General features: G+C 31.9%; 2 protein-coding genes and 1 long non-coding RNA gene across 3 annotated transcripts in view; 1 reads left to right on the top strand and 2 right to left on the bottom strand.

Annotated features, from left to right (window-relative positions):
* Positions 1 to 4278: 4278 nt before the first annotated feature.
* LOC106459139 (U3 small nucleolar ribonucleoprotein protein MPP10-like) lies at positions 4279 to 7504 on the top strand. Its single transcript, XM_013918726.2, has 4 exons — positions 4279 to 4414; positions 5109 to 5216; positions 6768 to 6986; positions 7484 to 7504. The coding sequence occupies exons 1-4, from the start codon at positions 4352 to 4354 to the stop codon at positions 7502 to 7504; spliced, it is 411 nt and encodes a 136-aa protein (XP_013774180.2). The 5' UTR covers positions 4279 to 4351.
* Positions 7505 to 8141: 637 nt separating this feature from the next.
* The window catches only part of LOC106459138 (basic leucine zipper and W2 domain-containing protein 2-like), a 37057-nt gene continuing 22869 nt past the window's right edge, over positions 8142 to 22329 (bottom strand). Inside the window, exon 11 of the mRNA XM_022385567.1 lies at positions 8142 to 8387. Coding sequence (XP_022241275.1) covers positions 8142 to 8387 — 246 coding nt within the window. The remainder of the gene's footprint in view (positions 8388 to 22329) is intronic.
* On the bottom strand, positions 10895 to 14992 carry LOC111085708. Its single transcript, XR_002610510.1, has 2 exons — positions 14865 to 14992; positions 10895 to 11296 (listed from the first exon to the last, which is right to left on the bottom strand). It is a non-coding gene; the product is annotated as an uncharacterized LOC111085708 (long non-coding RNA).

The following is a 22329-nucleotide window of genomic DNA, read 5'->3' as shown; positions in this document are numbered from 1 at the left end:
TATAAGAAACCTATATTTCTTCATTTCAAATCACACCACCCAGAGCAATTCAAAAAGGGAACAATAATAGGAGAATTAAAGAGAATAATTTGAAATTGCTTTGAATTGGCTAAAATAAAAAGTTGTTTTATAATTAGCTGGAATATAAAGGTCGTTTTTTTCTAACATTTTTATTAAAATGTCTACATCTCTGTTTGGTACTTGTAAAAGAGTATCTTTACCAAATTCCATGCAATTTGGCCAAAATATGGCAGAGTAATTGTCAAAAAATCCTAAAATTATGTTTTTTTGTGGCATCTTGACCCTGTATAATTACAAAAATGGGCAAGTCTACCATTTTTATTTGTTAATGTGTGATACCTGTAGAAAAGTATCTTTGTACCAAATTCCATGTATGTTGGTCAAAATACAGCTGAGTAATTAACCAACAATTCCAAAATTAAGATTCTTTGTGAGCTCTGCCCCTCCCCCTTAAAAATCTCAAAATGGGGATAAAGTTTATTTTTGTTGCAATTTTCATCTTGATTGCTGTGAATATGACCACATAGGAGCCTAAAATATACATTTTTGGGTTGTTTGAACTTTCACTCCATAAAATCCTTAAAAAGGCCCAAATTAAAAAAATGAAAAAAAAAATGTCTAGGTTTATTGGACCAACATATAACACTACCAAGTTTCAATTTAATCTGCTAAGAAATAAAGGAATGGCAGTCAATTGAAAAGTTTTTGGAAGAAAAAGAATAGAAGAATAGTATGTCTCGCTGCAGAGACAGTAAAAAGAAACCAGTTGTATATAAATATATTAAAAAAAAAGTCGTGAGGCAGAATTTAAGATTTTTTGCGAGTGGTTATTTAACTTGTATTAAATGAAGGGAGAGAGAGAGAGAGAGAGTTAAGCTTAGTAATTCAAATTGTAAGCAATGAGCTCATAGATTAAGTTAGTTACACTGGAGTGCTCTTTCAATCTCCAAAATGATTACAGAAATAATTCAATTATGATACACAATAAGTTTTTAGTTTTAGAATAGTATTCAAAATGAAAGCATAGATAGGTTAAAATGTACGAGTCGAAACATGTATTGAAAAAATCATATCTTTTTTTTTTATTTAAGAAGAGAACAAAAACTGTACATTAATAATGTTTTGTTAAAGCTTTGTTGGTCCACAATCACAACTTAAGTTTAACTGCATTTGCACTCTTTAATTTATATTTTTTCTTCTTCTTTTCTACCTTGCTTTGAATATGACTGGAAACTTGGTCTTGAAGCTTTTCAAAAAATTTCTTTGAGGACTTGAGGTCTTTGTTATTCTTGTTTCTAGATTCCTGTATTAAAAAAAATTAGATTTTGATTTCATAAAAACTATTAGCCAAACATATTCAATCTACCAGGGCTGTACTGATTGTTCATGGCACCCTTTGTGAGCTATAGATTTTTTCTCCTCAAAAAATTATAATTTATCCTTGCCTTCAAAAATGCAAACTAGTGCCCTCTACCAGGCAGTGCTCTGTGAAGACACACCATTCACACTTAACTTCGGTATGGTTCTACAATCTACCACATTTCATTTAGTCATTTCATTGCAGTATCCTACAGAGGAGTTTACTTTTAATCACCTGAAAATTATTTTTAGAGAGAAATTAACTATTATTATCCATAGTGACAAATTCACTTCTTTACGGATAAGCAACTCTTTTGTTCAAACTTTAACATTACAAAGTTATTAAATGAATAGTAAATGAGACCTCTATTGTTCTCCCTCTTTACACTTGTTAATATTAACTCTAATTCAACACATAATGTCTGAGCTGTTTCAAAATCCACAGTATACTTGTTTTAAAATGGTTGGCCATGTATCAGAGAAGAAATGTTATTAATTATTTTTCGATGGAACTAAACATGTTAGCTACAGTAACATTTTATAATTTAATTTTTGTATTTCCATATTCATCACTTTATTTATTGGTACTGGAAAGAAGTTGAAATTTGGATATCTAAAAATAGTGAATTACTGTTAGATAGCATTTATATTATTGAATAACATTGTTATGTTTAATTATTTTCAAGAAATAGTTCAGTATCTGTTGTCTACAAACAACACTAGTAGTGATTTAAAGATCTTATTTATGAATTAGTTGGATTAGATAAGACAGCTATAACTGATGCACGAATATAATCCCTTGTTTGTAACTACTAATGATGTATGAGTAACAATGTGTTTTGTTGCTGTTCTGGAAGTTGATAGCGAGAACTTGGTATATCATCTCTGATCACTTAATTTATTATTTGGCATTGAGCATGTAATTGAAAGAAAACTAAGATTAGCAACATATTTTTGTAATAAACTTCCTGGATAAACTTAGTTTTTCAAACTTTAGTCATGCTAAAGAGAAGTATTTTTTATTACAAAGGCAAAACTAGTCCTTATAACACAAATTGTATTGACTTAAAGTTTTGTGGTATGTACCTATAATGAACTGTATCATCTTAAAAAGACTTATAAAAGAACATTTCAACTATATGTCTTTGGCTTTAGTAAAATTTGGAATTCTAACATCTTGGTAAATTTTGCAGTAAAACTTTATATTTTATCTGTTATTTTCTCTACCTTAACTCTATACAAGGTTGGTCAATTTGACTGACCTTGTAACCACCAAAAAAAAAAAAAATCTAAATAAATCTAAATTACCCTTTTCTTCTTACTAGAATGACTTCATATTGTAACACGAAACTATATTCGTTTATCCTAAGTAGCTTTAAACTTGTAACAGTACATCTATTTATACTTGCATTTTATTGTTTTATTGCCCTTTGAACCATGTTTAACTACTATTCAAACCATTATGAGTTGTAAATCATTTGGGGAATGTGAAGTTCACGTTATGCTATCGAATTACATTAATCACGACCTGCTCGCGTGCATGCTTCGAGAAACATTTTTATTATATTAGTATTATTTTACTTAATGTAACCTTAAATAACCTAAAGAGATCCCCTTTTTTACATTTTAGTTACTTTTATAACTATAAATAAAGAATAAACATGAAAAACAAGAAATAAAGTACTTACCCATGTCTTTTTTTTTTACTGTCAATGACACTTAACCCTAGTTTTTTTTGTAGTAATGCATGAATAAATTTTATTTAATTAAATAATGCACAAAAGAACATAGAATAATAACATGGTAAAAGAGACAATTTCTTCTAACTATCATTATTTTTCTGGCTATCTAACTAGGCGACAAGAGCTGTTATAAATTCATCCAAGCTAGTCTTTATCTTTCCTGTGGCTACAAAGCTTGTACTAACAGAGAAATTGACAATTCTTCATTCAGAAAATAACATAATATAATACGTCATTTGATAGATGAAAACCTTGGCTTTCTATTGGTTATACATATAGAATTAAATGTAAGAGAGAACTATTAACAAATCCTGAAAGAGAGGATGTAACATGTGGGTGTAGCAAGAGGGGTCTGATTTTCTATTTGATGGCTCTGTAACCAAACATAATTGAAGGCTATAAAAATTATGGTTTGTCTGAGCAATGATGATTTTATAGTGAGTAATTGACGTTAAATTTCTTACTTATTGGAGGAGTGGTAGATAAAATAAAAAGAGGGATGCCTAAAGAAAATGTGTCACATTTCTTACACTAGGCAAAATTCAGGATTTTTTTAACTATTGCCTTATAAGATTAAGAACTTAAAACTTGTATACTATTAAAATGTGGATCATTAGCTATCATTTTATGTTATGCTAATTGGTATAACATAAACAAAAAGTAGTTTAATAAAATTTTGAAGGTAAGTCAGTAAAACCTCATGATGTGCAGTAAATGATGCCCAGGCAGAGAGGGTTAAAATGGCCCAAGAATTGATAGTCAGTGCCATTGACTGGCCGACTTCTGTTTAGTCTGTCAGTTCAGAATTAGGGATGAGTAATGCAGATAACCTTTGCATTGCTATGACAAATATCTGAAATGAAATGACTATTAAAAATAGTTGTATGTCACATATATAAAAGTAACTATTAAAACTTAGTTAAATAATGAAGTAGAAAATGAAAAATGACGTAAAAATATTCTTCTTTACATGTTGCTGTACAGTATATTATTAAATGTATGTCTTATAACTATGTGTTTGACCTTAGTAATCAAGGCAATCAATATTTAGCCTCACAGGAATATAGGGAACCTTTACTTGTCCTACCAAGAATGTGATCAGATCATCAAAAGTGGATTTTTCCTTCAAAAGATTTTAACTTATTTTACCAACTAATATAGATTTTTTTTTTTCTCAGAGAGAAAAAGAAGAAGAAGAAGAGCCACCAGAACATCAGGCAATCCGCAAGATGATGACTTCTTTATTTGCAAAACTCGATGCTTTGTCTAACTTTCACTATACACCAAAGCCAGTAAGCAATGATAATATTATTTAGCTAGTGACACAGTTTCAGCTTTAATTTTAATTTGTAAATACCAGAAAAGATACTGAAAGAAAATCATTTTGAAACAACATAAAGTTGAGTCACTTGTCTCAGTTACATGGAAGAAACATTATTCTTACTTACTAAAGAGAAAAAAAATATTTTTGGAAATAACCTTTTATATTTCAGTTGTACATTAAGAGGAGTTAGGCATATTTTATTAATTTGAATATTTTTAATTAAACTTCTTAAAGTTGTAAATATCTCTCAGGCTGAAATTTGCAATTTTAATGAGGAAGGATTGACTTCAGATTTATTCCTGTATAAAATGTATAAAATTTTCTCATTTTTTTGTGTCTTATTCAAATTCAAAAACTATATATTATAACTATAATGTTTCTTATGTGAAGTGAAGAGAGATTGGTTGTCTTTATGAATTGGTTTTGTTTTAGTTAAGCATTTTGTATTATCCCATTTTATTATGTTTGTATTATTACTATTGTTGTTGTTATAGTTGTTTACTGATTTTGCTTTCAAGCCATGCATTAAATTGAAAATTTTTATTTTTTTATATTCTTAACAAATTAAGAAAAGCTCATTGAAATATCCAGTTGCTATAATCTCAAGCAACATCCTAGCTTTTAGAATATTTGTAAAATTTGTTGCTATGCATGATTTCTAGCGTGGACCAGAATTGAAGATCATCAGTAATCTACCTGCTGTCACTGTTGAAGAAGTAGCTCCAACAGCGGTTAGTGACCTAACGCTTCTTGCTCCAGAGGAAGTAAAGGTAAAAATCATATGAATAATTGTTAAAACATCAATAACTTTTTATATCCTAACAAGTAATTGTGTGAATGTAGAATTTTATAGAATGTTTTAGATTGAATTAGTAAATTTAACAAATTAACAAGTATACGAGCCTGAGATTTTTTTTTTTTGTAACTGTGAAAAAAGAATAATTTCCATTTGTTGTTCAGAAAATATACCTGTTTAAAGATATATTATAAAGTAAAGTTAAAATAACATGGATAATATGAGAATTTATGGAATGTTCTTTTGCTTTTGTGAACTTTAAAAATGGTTAGCCAAAAGTGAAATATTCAGCCAAAATTAATTGAAAAATACCTTAACCTTCATTTGAAGAGTATCTATTTAATGTATTTTAAGAGCTTGTTATCATCTTCCTGTCAAAGTATTTGTTGCTTCTCCCCCAAAAAAATGTAATTGTTCTGTTTTCTTTGGTCTTTTAGACAGGAAGTACAAGAAACTTAAAAATAATGATCACCATAAAAAATATCACAATGATTTCTAGCACAAAAAAGTACACTATAGATCCACATGTAATATGTTAAACTCAGATTAAAAAATCCTGGAAATGTTCAAGCTATTGATAATTTTTATACTTACAAGAATGTTTATTTTATTTAGTTAAGTCATGAGCTTCTCTAATGTTGATTCTACTGCTTTTAGAGTTCTATATTTCAAGTCACATAATACAGTTTTACAAAATGGCAATTGTCTAATTTTCGTACAATTTTAAGTAGTAAATTTTATAAACTGTGAGTAACATAATGTAAACTTGATAAATAGTAATTGTTATAGATATTGACCCTAAACAATTGCATTGAATTTCAAAAATACACATAAATGTATTATCTAAAGTTCTTGGTTTATCCATGTGAAAATAAAATATATATAAAATGATTTTGGTTAGCCAATATTTAGCTCTTTATTTATTTCACAATTTAAGTAAATTTTACTGTTGCCAAACCATGAATTGGTAGGATTTTTTTTCCTGTTTGTATAAAAACATTTAACTGTAAAATTATCATTATATCAGTAATGATGTATGTACCAACTTATTTGTTGGTCCTTGACCTTGTTAGGTATATGGTTCCTTATAACTTACAAGTCACACACAAATATATAAACAAAAATACCATTAATATTGCAGTTAGTTCTTGCTGAGGTCATCTGTGTGTTTCATATAGAAAATAAATGAGTTCACCCATTTTGAAATAGTAGAGTGATTATAGCACAGTAAAATAACGTGTATATTACAATAGCTCTTGAAATTGATGATAATTTAAACTTCATATATTTACTGATGTTTCCAGTAAGAATAATGTGTAATGTTTATTCTACTACAATAACTTAATGTCATGCTAAAATGTGCTACATCCTAAAGCTTGTTAAATTTGAACATCAGTTCATAGAAACCAGGAAAGGATACACTTTTACTTATAATAGATTGAATATATGGATTAGGTTAATATTGTTTATTTAATGGAAGAGTATGCTTCATGTATGAGGTCTCTTTCATTTACATTATCTACAGGCAAGACCAAAAGGAGAAGTGAAGAGTAACACAGAAAAAACCAACACGGATAGAAAAAGAGACAGGCGTCAAAAGAAACTTAAGCAAAGACAACGTAAGCTAGACAGGGAATCACGAGAGAAAGCAGTTGCCAAATTGAACCCAGGATTAGGAAACAAATACAGTAAAATAGAAGCACTAAAGAAGCTGAAGCATGTAAAGGATGTTACAGTTTTAGAGGTAAATTTTTTATGTATATTAATTACTGGAAATACTTTGATTGAATATTTTTCACGATAAATATTTTTTAATGAGATTAAGGAAGAGGAAGTTAACCAAGTGTGCATGGAGTCAGTTTAATGGACTCATTTCAAATGTTTGTTTTCATGTAGGAGGTTTTAGATATCACAGAAATGAAATTTGAGATTTTTGAGATGAAGAAAAGTAGATTTAATCTTAACAGAAAATTACTTTTCACACGGACTATTCAAAACAAATACTCAATATATTCATGACAAAACTTTATTTTAGTTTATTTAAAATACTTCACTAAGAAATATGATTTTTTGTATGTGAAAAACTTGTAATATTAACTGAAAGACTGCCAAACTTTGTGAAGATATACACACTGTATTGATAGTTAGAAGTATTAAATCTATAAAGACTTTAAATGAATACAAAGAGCTCACATGGTTGGTCTCTGTTAGAGACTTCTACTTTTAAACCTTGCATTTCAGGATCCATCATTCTTCTCTTAGTACAAAAAATGTTACTCTAAATAAATTCGATAAAAACAACTCAATTCTTCCCAAGTAATTATTCTTTAACTACTGGATATTAATATAATTTCCTAATTTCAAGGTATTGATTCTTGAGTTCATTTATTCAAGGCAACATGTACCGTTTTCAAAGTGTGTTGTTTTGGCTTTTTCAATTATTATTATTTATAATGCATTAGAAAAAGTATTATTGATAAAATAAAATTTGTAATCTGCTGTATTCTTTTATATCAAAATAAATGTAAGTTTCATGTTAAGATTTATCTAATGAACCAATGTATGAGATTTTTTAAGCCATTTCTATCAGGGAAATTTCAAAAGTAGAAACTTTAGCAAACAAAGTTGTTCGGGTTTTAATGAATTCCACGTAGCTTTAAAAATATGTTTAGAAAGGAAATATTAAATTCACTTGGTATAACTAGTAAAAACCTAATTCCAGGATTTTAGAATGTACTGAAAATATTTCTCTCAATAAAAAGTAACATGTCTAGAAGTACTAGGAGCAGTGTATCAAAAAACCACACATTCTAACTAAGAAATTGCGTTAATTGGACGTGTTCATGGTTGTTTAATCATAAGTGACAATATTAAAATTATGCACACTCCAAAAGTACTCTTAACAATAAAAGTCCTCAAATTTACTTTTATAAAGGAGGAACACAATTTTCCGGAAAACTTTCATGAAGTTCATGTTGTCGTAGCAGAATTCCTGAATTTTGATAAGCAGGGCTAGCTCTGACTTGCCACTTTGGGTGAAAGCTGCCAGTAGGGCACTGTACTTCTTCAAGTGTTTAAAAGCTTGTTCGGCTACCAGCTCCTCTTTCTTGTTCCATTCAACTGCAGCCATTAGGGTCTTCCACACCTTAACGCAAAAAAAGGTGTTTTCAACAGTTAAAAATCAACACTTTTTAATTTATTAGTCAAAAATAATTGACTTATTGATACAATAAGTACAAATCAACAAAAACAAGTCAATTCCAGGATACAGAAAAATAATAGCAGAATCAGATCTAACGAAAATAATTTAAACAGGTAATTCAAACTCATTTTAAGACCATTATTTTATTATTAAAGACAAATACTTTTATCCAGTCATGGAAAGATACATTTAACATTACCATAAATAATACTAGAAACAAAAAAAGAAACAAAAATTTGCTACAGTAAGTGCTGTTGATTCTGAAAGGAAATGCTTCTGTATTTACAATAATTTAAGAATTATAACTACTTGGCTTGTTCTTAGCTTGGCTTGCGAGACCAGAGTTGCTGTAACTCGCTTGTTCTTAGCTTGGCTTGCGAGACCAGAGTTGCTGTAACTCGCTTGTTCTTAGCTTGGCTTGCGAGACCAGAGTTGCTGTAACTCGCTTGTTCTTAGCTTGGCTTGCGAGACCAGAGTTGCTGTAACTCGCTTGTTCTTAGCTTTGAAATCATATTTCTTCACTACAAATATTAAAATTAAAATAATCAAGCTTCTTTCACTAAATTTCTTATTCCTAAAACAAACAACTAGTTTGTATTTGTGGATCAACTCTTCCCAGAATAGAAATTAACTCCTTTCGAAAATATGATAACAGTAGTACTGGTATCTTATGCCCATCACACCTTAAAACTTTACTGATGGACAGTTTGTTCAACATTTCACCGATATTACTATCAATAAAGCAACTGATACATGCATTAATTTCAGATATTTCTTATTGTGACATCCTCCAACTAACAAAAATTAACCGATTACAATCTTCTAAACACTAAAAACTTTTATTAAATTAACATTTCGTGATTTTTGTTGTTTTAGCGCAAGGTTTCACAGTCGACTATCTGCGCTCTTTTCACAGCGGGGAATCGAATCTCGGACTTTAGAATCGTGAGTTCGTAAACGTACCGCTGACCCACCACTTTTTTTGTTGAGGAGAAATGATGTCATCAATATATCGTCTATAATGGAGTAATTTAAAATCAACAGAACATTTTTTTTTCAACCAGTTTTTCGTGAAAGCTTAAGAACAAACTCGCAGTTACAGGAGTAAAGTTTATACTAAACCTGATCATAAATAAAATCGCATAAAAAAACTGTTTGAAGTTTAAGTCTACGCCAAAGAAAGGAGTTCCATAAAAGACTTTTTAGTTAATTAATTATTATACGTTTTGCTTATATTAATACGCATAAGATTTTTAGGTCAAATTTGTTGTCAGAACTTCACAAACAAGCTTTAGGCTTTTTTTTTTTCTAAAGTTAGTTATTAAAACTGTGTTTTGAAATATTGCATTCCTGTTTTCCATCCCGATACTTTGTACATCCGTTTTTTTATGAAAAAAACTTCCAAGTTGTTTATAAATCTCGAACTTTTAAACCTAATCTGTTGTACACAAAATGGTATTAAAATTTTAAATGATTCAGCTTTATGAGCTATCTGAAGTGCAAGAACGTTTTCTTCTTTCTTTTATATCACCTGCAACTTCAACAATTCACCATGACAGCGTTTCACAGCCAGTGTGAGAGCCAACAAATAACCTTCAACAAAACAGAAGAGACAGAGTCGTGTTTTTCTGTCATCTTTCACTAAGGTCATGCATGATTAAACTGCAGCCAGCTGTGTTCAGCGTGGAACTATTATACTTTTATACAGTTTCAATGTCTAAACAATGCTGTGTTTGGTCTTCCTGCAGCCAAAAGCATATCGTTTCTTTCAGATGTTAGCCTTAGGAAGACATAAACTGTCCTCGAGAAAAGTAACTCTTTACTTCAAAAACCATTTTAACAGGTTCAAAAGTTACAAATTCTCATTGGCATGAAACGTAAAAATTGGAACTACTGTCACACTACAACCGGTTATTTCAGCAACATGTCATCTTACAAGCCAATCTGGTAGTCCTGTCTTCCGCACTGCCACGTTTTATTATTGGTATTCATAGTATCAAAGAAGACATCTCTTAAAGTTGAATTTACGTGTGTAAAACAGAAATTAAACAACTTATGTGTTCATTCTATTAGACTGTATATTCAAGATGTTTGTTTTATTGGGAAGTTACCTGTACATAAAGAAGGCGAAAAATCATAAAGTATACGTGATCTGTGTAGTTTTTAAGCATCTCAGAGTGTGTCTGCCCATTCTTTGCAACTTACAAACATGGCCTGTTTTGTTAACGAAAACCAATAGCATTTTTTCAATATGAAAAAAAAAATTTGTTTAGGCTCTCAAAGAATAAAAAAGGCACTTTTGCAATAAAAACCTGTTTTAAAAGGCTTACCACTTTGTCTGAGGACTTTATACAGAAATAGTCAGTAAAACTAAAACCCTTACTAATAAGACAACCATGATTAGTGTATACTTTCAATAACTGAAAAATTCAAATAAACCACACAGTTTGTAGCGTTTCATTTTCACATACTTTAATTATTTCTCATCTATGATTTCTTTCATTATTTGTTGCTCCAGAAGTTCTTGCACATGATGGACAAAAATGTAAGTAAACCTATTACCAATGAACAGTAGTGCATTCAGAGCCACCTTACAAAAATAATATATTAATACAAATTCCATTTTGAAACGGTAATAAAACCATAAAACTACTTTAGACATTCAGACAGTTTCAAAAGTTCTAACATAAAATTCCAGGTATTCTGCTCCTTTCTTTGTAATATCAGCCATTGTTTTCTGTTAGTTGGTGGTCTGAGCACCCAACTGGTGTACAGGTTTTAGGTGGGGTCTGAAGCAAAAAAATGCCAAGATAACATAGCCCAACCACTCCATTAATCTTCCTCTTCAGACTCTGTAGTTAGGAGAAATGATATCAGTAAACAAAAAGTATTTCATAAAAACTTACCATTTACTGAAGGAACGAAACAAACTTGAACAATTTTTCTTTTACTCCCAAGTATTTAACGTCGTTCGAACGTCTCATTTCAATTTTACATTTATACAAATCATATTTACCATTTTTACATAGCTTTATAATAAAAAATATTCTTTGTTAACTTCTTACGACGAAAGACACCTTATGACAAATAAGATTCTGTGTACGTCTACGTAGAACTGGTGACATGCATGCAAACCAACTAATTTTTGCAAAGGAATGAATAGAAATTTTTGTTTCAATTATATATATAGTACTGAAAATATTTAAGACTGAAAAAAACTTTTTTCTTCTAATAAATCTGGTATTTCTTTTTTTGTATATTATCAATAAGAGCTACAGCCTTCAACCAAATGTGCTCATCTACCAAGAGGCTGACAACAAGACAGTTTCCCGTGGATATAAAACCAAACAAACAAATTGGAATCACTATTTCGCTAAAACATCGCTACAGTCCAAATCAGCCAGAAAAATTATGATCCCATCTCATAAACAGATCAACAATCTGCCATATTAATAAACCCCAAATAATGTTCAGAAATTTTGCTATATTTTAAATCCCTAAATCATGAGTCACCACCTAAAACAAATGTTTATACAATAATAATTAGTTTGACTAGTTGATTAGATTTTTCAGTAAGCTGTTACTTTTAAAAAATAAAAAAAATTTTTACCATTCACACGTATCAACATACATATGCTTTATATCATGTATCTGTTATATTTAAGATATCAGCAAAACTACAGGATTCATTTATTTTAACACAAAGTATTTTAAGTATTGAAATAAATCTAAATTTAACAGAAAATTGCTTGTGTTATTACAGACTATAAACTAACACCCAAATCATGGTATTATTAATTAATAGCAAAATCTTTGTTTCATATATATTTTGAAACCTCAAACAACTTACCTTATCACCAACTTCACAGCAAAATATTTACTTATACTTAAAAAAACAAATCTAATCCTGCAAATAAAAAAACTTTACATTTATCAAACAATAGATTTACACTACAAACTTTTCACTTGTATAAAATAATTAAATAAAAGTATTGTAAGCATTTTAATGCAATGAAGCTAATTAATATACTTGGATGCTACTGTGACTGCCTTCAATCATTTTTAATACAGGAGCTAAAAATCTAATTCACTAACACTTGAAAATGGAAATGAAGTAGACAACTGACAAACATAAACTATCTAAACTACATATCACTAGTAGGTCAACTATGATTTAAGTGTGATTTAAATTATTTTTAGCAATTTTTTTTATATAAAATCTTAAGTTGCTAAATTAAAAAAAATGTATATTTAAGTAAATGCACAAAAATCCTTAAAAAAAACCCAAATGAAGTCGATGAATATCAATCTACTCTGTACTAAGTGCTGTTTTAATAGTTTGAAGTCATTAAAATTTTATAACATTCATGGTTATATTATTCTTTAATGTTACTCTCATTAGGAGAATTGGTTAGAATGTTAAATAATATATATATTTATTTATTTCTATTTTTCATTTCTCATTATATTTTTATTATGAGGATTATTTTGCACTATTAGCTTGGAGCATAGATTTAGGACTAACCTAAATCTCCTATGCTGGCCAAACCTTGCGAGATATTATTGGAATTATAACCAAAAACACTGTAAACTAATCAATCAGTGCACTCTGATCACTAGAAATGATATATCCAATCAATCATGGTGTTCTCTGGGGGGTCAACAACTATGGTTCTCCATTATTCTCAATTCTCACTGCCTGCATCAAATTTCCTAATTCACGTTTCTCATATCCATTTGCTAATGCCACTGACCCCAAGTCTCTGCTTGCCTACAACTCTTCTTCCCTTGATTTTTCCCATCAGAATCTTTGCAAATCTTCCCTTAGATTTAATTATACACAAAAATAACACATCTTACATTTTCTACGTATGACCACCAGTTGTTTTTTTTTCCTACTTCCTCAGTAGTTTCCTCTCTCTCTCTGTAATTGATCTTTTTCATTGATTTTGATAACCCTACACTTCAAATGCTTCCACCTGTCATTTTGTTTTGGCAGAGAGTATCCACATTTCCACTCTGCTGAGTAGGTATGAGACTGATTATACATAACATTTTTGTAGTCTCTCGTGAGCAATTCTTCGAGATTGATAAATCTGTTCTTACCATTCCTATCCTTCGCGTTCATCTCTTTCCATAATTGCCATCACTACTAGTATCCATACCTAAATATTGAACCCCACTACCTGTTCAAACTCTTTACATTCTACTTTACAAGCATATTCTGAGAGTTTAAATTAAATTAAGTACATTAAATTATACTAAATAAGCAATATTCAGTTATGATCCATGAAGATAGCTTGTTTGGATCAGAAATTAATAAGTCCTGTCTTTTAAAACTGCAGTCTGAGTTTACTTCAAGAATTTCAAGTACCTACTGTGTCAATGACAGGAAAAAAAAACTTAATTTGGCCACCCCTATCTCATGCAAAATATGAAACACGCGTGTTATTTATTATAAAATACAAGAAAGCAATATACATAAAAAGGAATTTTGTTAAATGTTCATCATCAGTCTTTTGTTGTTAAGCACAAAGCTAAACAATTGGCTATCTGTGTTCGGCACACTGTATTAAAACCCAGTTTTTGTCATCATAAGCCTTAGGATTTACCGATAAGCAACTGGTGAAGGGGAGCATCATTAGTAATTTTTTTTTATATTTCAAAAACATTGTAACATTTCCACTTATTTCTATTACTTTTCCTTCCACCTCCCTCACTAACTGCTCTATTCTGTGTGGGCATTAAACTTAACAATAGTACCCAACAACTTGACCTAAAATACACATTAATAAAATTAATTATAAATACAAAACAAACAACAGCGAGTGTCATTTATTTCAACTAAGCCAAAAGTTGAAATAATGGAACAAAAAGACCAAATATTTGCTATCAAAATATGCTAGACATTAGACGTTTTTTCCTACATTCTTCTTAATTAGTCTATTGTGGACTTCAAATCATAGCTGTGTAAACATAACACTTCAGATCTATCCGTGATTTGAAATCTCCAATGGACTAATTATGAGAAATGTGAGAAAAAACAACAACTGCAATCCAGTGTGATATTTACCATAAATATTTAGGCCTATTGTAAGTACAATATTCCAAACTTTCCTGTATTTCATTAGTGAATTTGAATAGTTTAATAAAACAGCTTAAAAAATTTAGTTATTTTAATGTGGCACAAAAAACAACTATATAGCTAAATTATTTTCTACATTTAAAAAGCCCAAATGTCCTAAATATAATCAAACATCATATTTCGTCCACATCAAAGACATACAAGATTTCTAAGTAACAACATCTACTTATCAGAAAGACCGTACTTTCAGAGAACAAATGTTTAAAAAGATTAAAAAACTGATATCAAATAACGTCAGGCGCAACCTTAGTATTAACAATACCACACTTACTCACCTTCTTCAGCATCTTGAAACCACTCTACAATTTTCTTCATTTGTTCTAAAAAGACAGTTTTCCCTTTGGAAGAATGAGCTTCTTTGTACCACTTCATAATGATGTCTTCGCTCAGTACATCAGCTACAAAACGAATTATTGCTACTAATGACTTCCATTAATAAATCTCTTGGTTATTCTTAAATGTAAAGCTCCTTGCAAGGTACACAGCACTTAATAAAACTACTCATTTCTTCTGAATGATGATGCAATAAGATGTTGAAACATGTAGTGAACGAATCTGTTCCCAGTCTCAGTATTTTATCCTAATATAGTAAAGTTATTAAGTAAAACTATATCTATTCTATTTTGAGACAGGGGCCAGTATCATTTTAAATATTTAATGTGTACTATTAAATGTTTGCTTTATTCCTTTAATACATCTGTGTGAAAACTTACACAGGTATCATCCTGATCTTAATATTCTCATCTCAATTCTTCGAGTTACAGCAACTCTGGTCTCGCAAGCCAAGCTAAGAACAAGTGAGTTACAGCAACTCTGGTCTCGCAACCCAAGTCCGCAGACATGCCGTTGTGCCAATGGGGGGCGTGTCTAGGGACTTACAACGCTAGAAACCGGGTTTCGATACCCGTGGTGGGCATAGCACAGATAGCCTTTTGTGTAGCTTAGTGCTTAATAACAAACAAACAAACAAGATTATTTTATCTGGGCAAAGTTTTATGTTTACCAGCCCAAAACTTCAATGTGTAAACGTAATATCTAATAAAAAAAAGTCAAAACCAAACAAAATAAACATTACATCAAACAAAATCATCTCATCGCAGCATGTAGGTCTTCCCACATTATCAAAACGTATAAATATAAGACTTCCCATTTTTATCGCAAAATATGAGTCTTCCTATGTGGTACTTTTTATCGCAAAATATGAGTCTTCCCATATGATCCTTTTCATTGTACCATGTAGATCCTCCCACGTGGTACTTTTCATTGTACCATGTAGGTCCTCCCACGTGGTACTTTTCATTGTATCATGTAGGTCCTCCCACGTGGTACTTTTTATTGTATCATGTAGGTTCACCCACGTGGTACTTTTCATTGTACCATGTAGGTCCTTCCACGTGGTACTTTTCATTGTATCATGTAGGTCCTCCCGCGTGGTACTTTTTATTGTACTATGTAGGTCCTCCCACGTGGTACTTTTTATTGTACCATGTAGGTCCTCCCACGTGGTACTTTTCATTGTACCATGTAGGTCCTCCCACGTGGTACTTTTCATTGTACCATGTAGGTCCTCTCACGTGGTACTTTTTATTGTACCATGTAGGTCCTCCCACGTGGTACTTTTCATTGTACCATGTAGGTCCTCTCACGTGGTACTTTTATTGTACCATGTAGGTCCTCCCACGTGGTACTTTTCATTGTACCATGTAGGTCCTCCCACGTGGTACTTTTCATTGTACCATGTAGGTCCTCCCATGTGGTACTTTTTATTGTACTACGTGGATCTTCTCATAGAATTATTTCTAATGTACCACATAGGTTTTCCACATTATACTTTTTATTGCAGCATGTGGGCTTTTCCAGTTTTAAAATAACATTAAAGATGGGTCTTCTTTTTTCTCTTCAGATTAGATATAACGTCACATCAAGTTCGTGTATAATGTCTTGGCATACTTCAAAGGTATATCAGAATTTTTTAGGTTGGTTGAACTCAACACTATTCATTAGGCAATGTTAGAAGAAGAAGATTTTAATGGCAACGTTAGTTTTCGAACAAAGATGAGGGATACTGAGTTAACTCGTTGGTTAATGTTTTCTGATTCTGTTACCTATATATAGTTCTTGCCTTTTTTTTTCTTTCTTTTTTTGCATCATGTCTTTCATCTGCTACTTGTCTTGCAAATCTAACATTATGTATTTGTGCTGATCTACTATTTCTTCTGATAAAGATTAAATACGGTTGCTGTGATTTTGTTAATTCTTATGCCATAACACACTTTTTCAAACACGTTACGTTCATGACCAGATTCCATGGTTACCTAGCTTCTGCGGCACTGTTCCAGTTTCTACATTTTTTATTACAAATACTTCAGGATAGTCTATAAAATATTCCATCAAGTCACTAACAATTACGCTTTCAAACGGTGCTCCAATATGGAAACGTTATTGTTGTAATTGAAATGAACAACATTCACAGTTTTTTTTTGTTTGTTTGGAACTAAGCACAAAGCTACACAATGGGCTATCTGTGCTCTGCCCACCACTAGCTGCCATCTAGTCTTTCACTGCTAAATTATGGACGACTAACGCAAATAGCCCTCGTGTATCTTTGTGCGAACTTCCAAACAAACCAAAATCTTGGGAGAACTTATTAACATCGTATCAACATAATGGCACCTATTGAAAAAAATAAAAGTATTATTATGAATCATGTTTGCACTGTAAAACTCTTTTCTTAATTACCAATTTACACAAAAGGATAATATTTATCCAAATGATATTTTATGTAAAAATATATCTATAAAAATTTTAGAATTATCTGAATCTTTTTTCTTTTAATGAAAACTATTAACGTCAATATTTTGATTATTTTTGTTAAATTTCGTGCAAATCTAGTCAAGGGTTATCAGCGCCAGCAGTTCGTAATTTTGAAGTAATTGGCTACAGAGAAGGCAGCTACTAAGCATCAGCCACCGCTATCTCTTAGGCTACTTTTTACCAATGAAAAGTGGGATTGATCGTCACATTATACAACGTCTCGCGGCTGAAAGGGCAAGCATGTTTGGTAACAGGAAACGAGTCTAGCACATAATAATCAGGCCATACGTGGCTTTTAGTATTATGGAATAAGACACCATTGTACAATGTAAGTGAGATTTCGATCCATTCTTATTTTAAATCTTTTTTCGTTTCTCCCCCCTCCCCTGGAGGCTCAACGGTAAGTCTGAGAGCTTATCAAGTTTGATACCCGTGGTAGACAAAGAACAAATACCTCATTGTGCAGCTTTGTGCTTAATAATTGTATAAATCTAATTGGAGTCGTATTAAACTGAAGTTTACAGATTACGTGCATCATACAACTTACACAATTCGAAGACTAAGCCTATTTATGTCAGAAAAAAATTCCCTCTCCGACAATTTTGTAATTTAACATTTTAATGATGAGTAAGAGCTCGTATATTAATACTTTTGTTGACATTTCTACAAATAAAATTTCATTGCTATATACGAACATGACGTTAGCAAAAAAAAAATAAAAGTATTATCGCCATATTTAGGCCTAGGCGTAAACCACAAAATAAAAAGGCATTGTCGCCCTATTTGTTAGATATGTAAAATTCATTGTAAAGACAAAATAAACGTGAACAAGTCTGTTACTGGCAGCCAAATGGTAAAGCAGAGGCGGAGTGTTCATTTATTTTTTAGATAATTCAAACATGGACTTTCCAAACAGCTAACTTTTTATTGCCCTAAAGTGGAAAAAAGAATTCGAAATTTTGTCAGCACACTTTAAAATGATATGAAAACGTCAAAAACTCACCCAGAAGCACTTCTGTAGTAGAAAGAATTAGATTCTCGACTATATATATATAAATCAAGCAATTGACACAAAAAGCCCGTGACCCATTAAACAAAAAGGAGAGTATCGGTAAGCTGTACTTAGTCTTAAAAACATGTTGCCTCGAGGGTTTGTGGAACTCAAGATATTGCTTTTCATACCTGTAAAGTGAAATTTCAAGAATATTTGGTAATTTTTTTGGCCTATCATAAAAGAATATTTTAGATGAATTGTCACACGAGAAATTCACAAAAAGTCAACTTCTATGTCAAAACATAGGTAACATTACAATTAAATCCAAGGAAAAGCAATATTCGTTGGTAAAAAGAGTAGCCCACGAGTTAGCGGTGGATGATGGTGACTAACAGCATTCCCTCTAGTCTTTCACTATTAAATTAGGGACGGCTAGCGCAGATACCCCTCGTGTAGTTTTGCGCGAAATTTTAAACAAACCAAACCATATAAAAAAAAAGAGGTTTCACCAACTAAAGGAATACAGTATACTGTTTAGCTTACAGCACTGCAGTGCTGACGTGTTAAAATGTGCTCAAAAGACTTTATGAAACACGGCGTGAATATTCAAATCTGCTTACAGGTGGCGAGACAACATATATTTCTAAGAACAGTTGAACACTGTGGCTTTGCCCTATTAAGGATTTTGCTGACATTGCTAAACAATGTTTCTAGTGGACAAAGAAGACACCAAACTCAAACTCATCTCGTCCTAGTAAGATGACATAAAGACACAGCTTCCACCTCTCGTCTTGTCCTAGTAAGATAGCATAACAGACACAGCTTCCACCTCTCGCCTCGCCCTTGTAAGATGACATAACAGACACAGCTTCCACCTCTCGCCTCGTCCTAGTAAGACGTAACAGACACAGCTGGCACCTCACGCCTCGTCCTAGTAAGATGGCGTAACAGACACAGCTTCCACCTCTCATCTAGTCCTAGTAAGATGGCTAACAGACACAGCTTCCACCTCTCGTCTCGTCCTAGTAAGATGACATAACAGATATAGGTTACACCTCTCGTCTCGTCCTAGTAAGATGACATAACAGACAAAGCTTCCACCTCTCGTTTCGTCCTAGTAAGATGACATAACAGACACAGCTTCCATCTCTCGTTTCGTCCTAGTAAGATGACATAACAAACACAGCTTCCATCTCTCGTTTCGTCCTAGTAAGATGACATAACAGACACAGCTTCCATCTCTCGTTTCGTCCTAGTAAGATGACATAAAAGACACAGCTTCCACCTCTCGTCTTAGTAAGATGACATAACAGACACAGCTTCCATCTCTCGTCTCGTCCTAGTAAGATGACATAAAAGACACAGTTTCCACCTCTCGTCTTAGTAATATGACATAACATACACAGCTGCCACCTCTCGCCTCGTCCTAGTAAGATGGTGTAACAGGCACAGCTTCCACCTATCGCCTCGTCCTAGTAAGATGGCGTAACAGACATATCTGCCACCTCACGCCTCGTCCTAGTAAGATGGTGTAACAGACACAGCTTCCACCCACCTTAAAATCCTACAATTTTACATATTAGAGGTCTTGGAATTTCTAAAATGGTGTGTTTTGCCTTATGCTTATTGCTTGTTCTAATCAATTCCTGCAAATGTTAGGAGTTTCTATCGAATAAATAAGTTTGTTTCACCAGAAATATCTTACAATGCTAGAAACCGGGTTTCGATACCCGTGGTGGGCAGAGCACAGATAGCCCATTGTGTAGTTTGTGCATAACTTCAAAACAAACAAACAAACAAACCGTAGACATACATTTGTGCCACTGGGGGTCTAAAATAATCTATGATAAAAAAGTATAAACAGGATAAAATAATTCACTAAACATATTTTCTATTAAGTAAAATGAAATTGTTTTTACTTTACTTGAAATTTGTTAATTTAAAAACATCAACTCAAAACTTGTTTGAAATTACGTCGTCTTTAGTATTAACATAAAAACGAATTTAATTTTTTAACTCCTAAAATTTCAAAACGCTTTCGTTGCCAGTAGTGTCCACTTTACATCTGAATAGGAGCCACAACGCGATGCAAACAACCTCTGTTGTAAATTGTTTAAATACTCAGAACGTCCTATTGCTTGGTTTAAATTGAGCATCTATCATCAATAATTCTTTTGAAGAAAGAAAAATTATAAATCTGTTCCATTTTCACCGCTTAAACGCAAATGTTAATCAACTAAAAACATTCTACTGTCTATATTTAGGAAAGCTTTTAAAAGGAAAGTTTTATGAGGTAACGAGGAAAGATATAAAGTGCTGTTGTTTTGTACATGGTATAGAACCTCATTTAGTACTTGATGGCCAAGACTCGCCGCTTACTTCGTGTCTAATTCATTTTACAACTGCAATTTTTCTTTTTGTATTTTACTTGGGAACTCATGAAACAATTTTCAGGTTGCCTTTTCTAAAAACTGTAAACAAAAATAAATGAACAATTTTGTTTTTTCGGGTTAATATGTTATGTATTTCTCTGAAAACGGAGCAAGGGTAAACATTTAATCTGCCGCAAGAACATTTCCACAAAACACCCTATTATTTATTTCTGTTACTCTGTATATGAATGAAAGATACTCAAGGGACTGTTCACGCTCTTCTAACAAGACCTTCGCTTTGAAGTAGCGGCTCTTTGTTGTCCGGAAAAACTTTCTTGTCTTTTTTTTTTTTTTCAATATTTGTGCAGTGGGTAACACAAGTTATTAGAAAATGAAATACTTGCGTGCGACAACACTTAAACATTTTGTTTCTCACAAACACTTTCACGAAAATATGTACAGATAGTTGAAAGTATATGTGAATAAGTGTTATTTTGTCGTACGTAACGATAATCAAAGCAAAGCCCGTTCATGTTTCTGTATCTTACTATATTTATACATATAAGGAATTACTAATAACATGCCACCAAGTGTCACAGTGGTATGTCTGCGGACTTACACTGCTAGAAACCGGGTTTCGATACTCGTGGTGGGCAGAGCACAGATAGCCCACTGTGTAGCTTTGTGCTTAACTACAAATAAAACTAATAACACTACCTTTGAACAAAGTGTGAAGAAACTTTAACTTTGAGGGTAAATAACGATCAAACTAATGTTAATTAACGGACATATAACGGTTAAAGTAACGTTAGCTTTAAGGGTTAAATTAGTGTTAATTGTAAGGGGGTAAATAACAATGAAATTAACGTTAACTAACGGATATATCAGGGTTAAACTAGCGTTACTTTTTAGGGCTAAGCAACGATGAAACTAACTTCAACTAGGGGATATATAAGAGTTAAGTTAGCACTAATTTTAAGGGGTGAACAACAACTAAACTAATATTAACTATAATGGATATATGAGGATTTAGCTGACGTTAAGTTTACAGGGTAAAAAATGATAAAACTGACGTTAACAGTAACGAGTATACCCTATGTGTTAAACAATAATACAAATTACATATTTTTTAATTATTTTGTTAAATGTCAGAAATAGTACACGTAACTCACACCAGGTTACTGAGTATCCATGTGAATATCAAATTATCTCTTTAACATAATTCCACTGTAGGGGGAGGGGTCACGTTAGGGTAATTACCCTTAAATAAGACAAACGCCATGGCCTCATCTTTATAACACAAAAATGTCAGTAATCAGCAGAAGGCAACGAAAAACTATCTTTCATAATTATTACAGTGAAAAGTGGTCTGTTATTCTTATTTTCTTTTGTACTCAAACTAAGTTCCCCATAAAGCAGATGGCGGGCTCGAATCCCCGTCCCACCAAACAGTCCCCTTTCAGCCGTGGGGGCGTTATAATGTTACAGCCAATCCCACTATTCGTTGGTAAAAGAGTAGCCCAAGAGTTGGCGGTGGGTGTGATGACTAGCTGCCTTCCC

This window comes from Limulus polyphemus, unplaced genomic scaffold (genome assembly GCF_000517525.1).
Source record: "Limulus polyphemus unplaced genomic scaffold, Limulus_polyphemus-2.1.2 Scaffold566, whole genome shotgun sequence".
Taxonomy (NCBI): Eukaryota; Metazoa; Arthropoda; class Merostomata; order Xiphosura; family Limulidae; genus Limulus; species Limulus polyphemus.
Note: the sequence above shows the minus strand (reverse complement) of the source record. Positions and strands in the feature narration are given on the sequence as shown.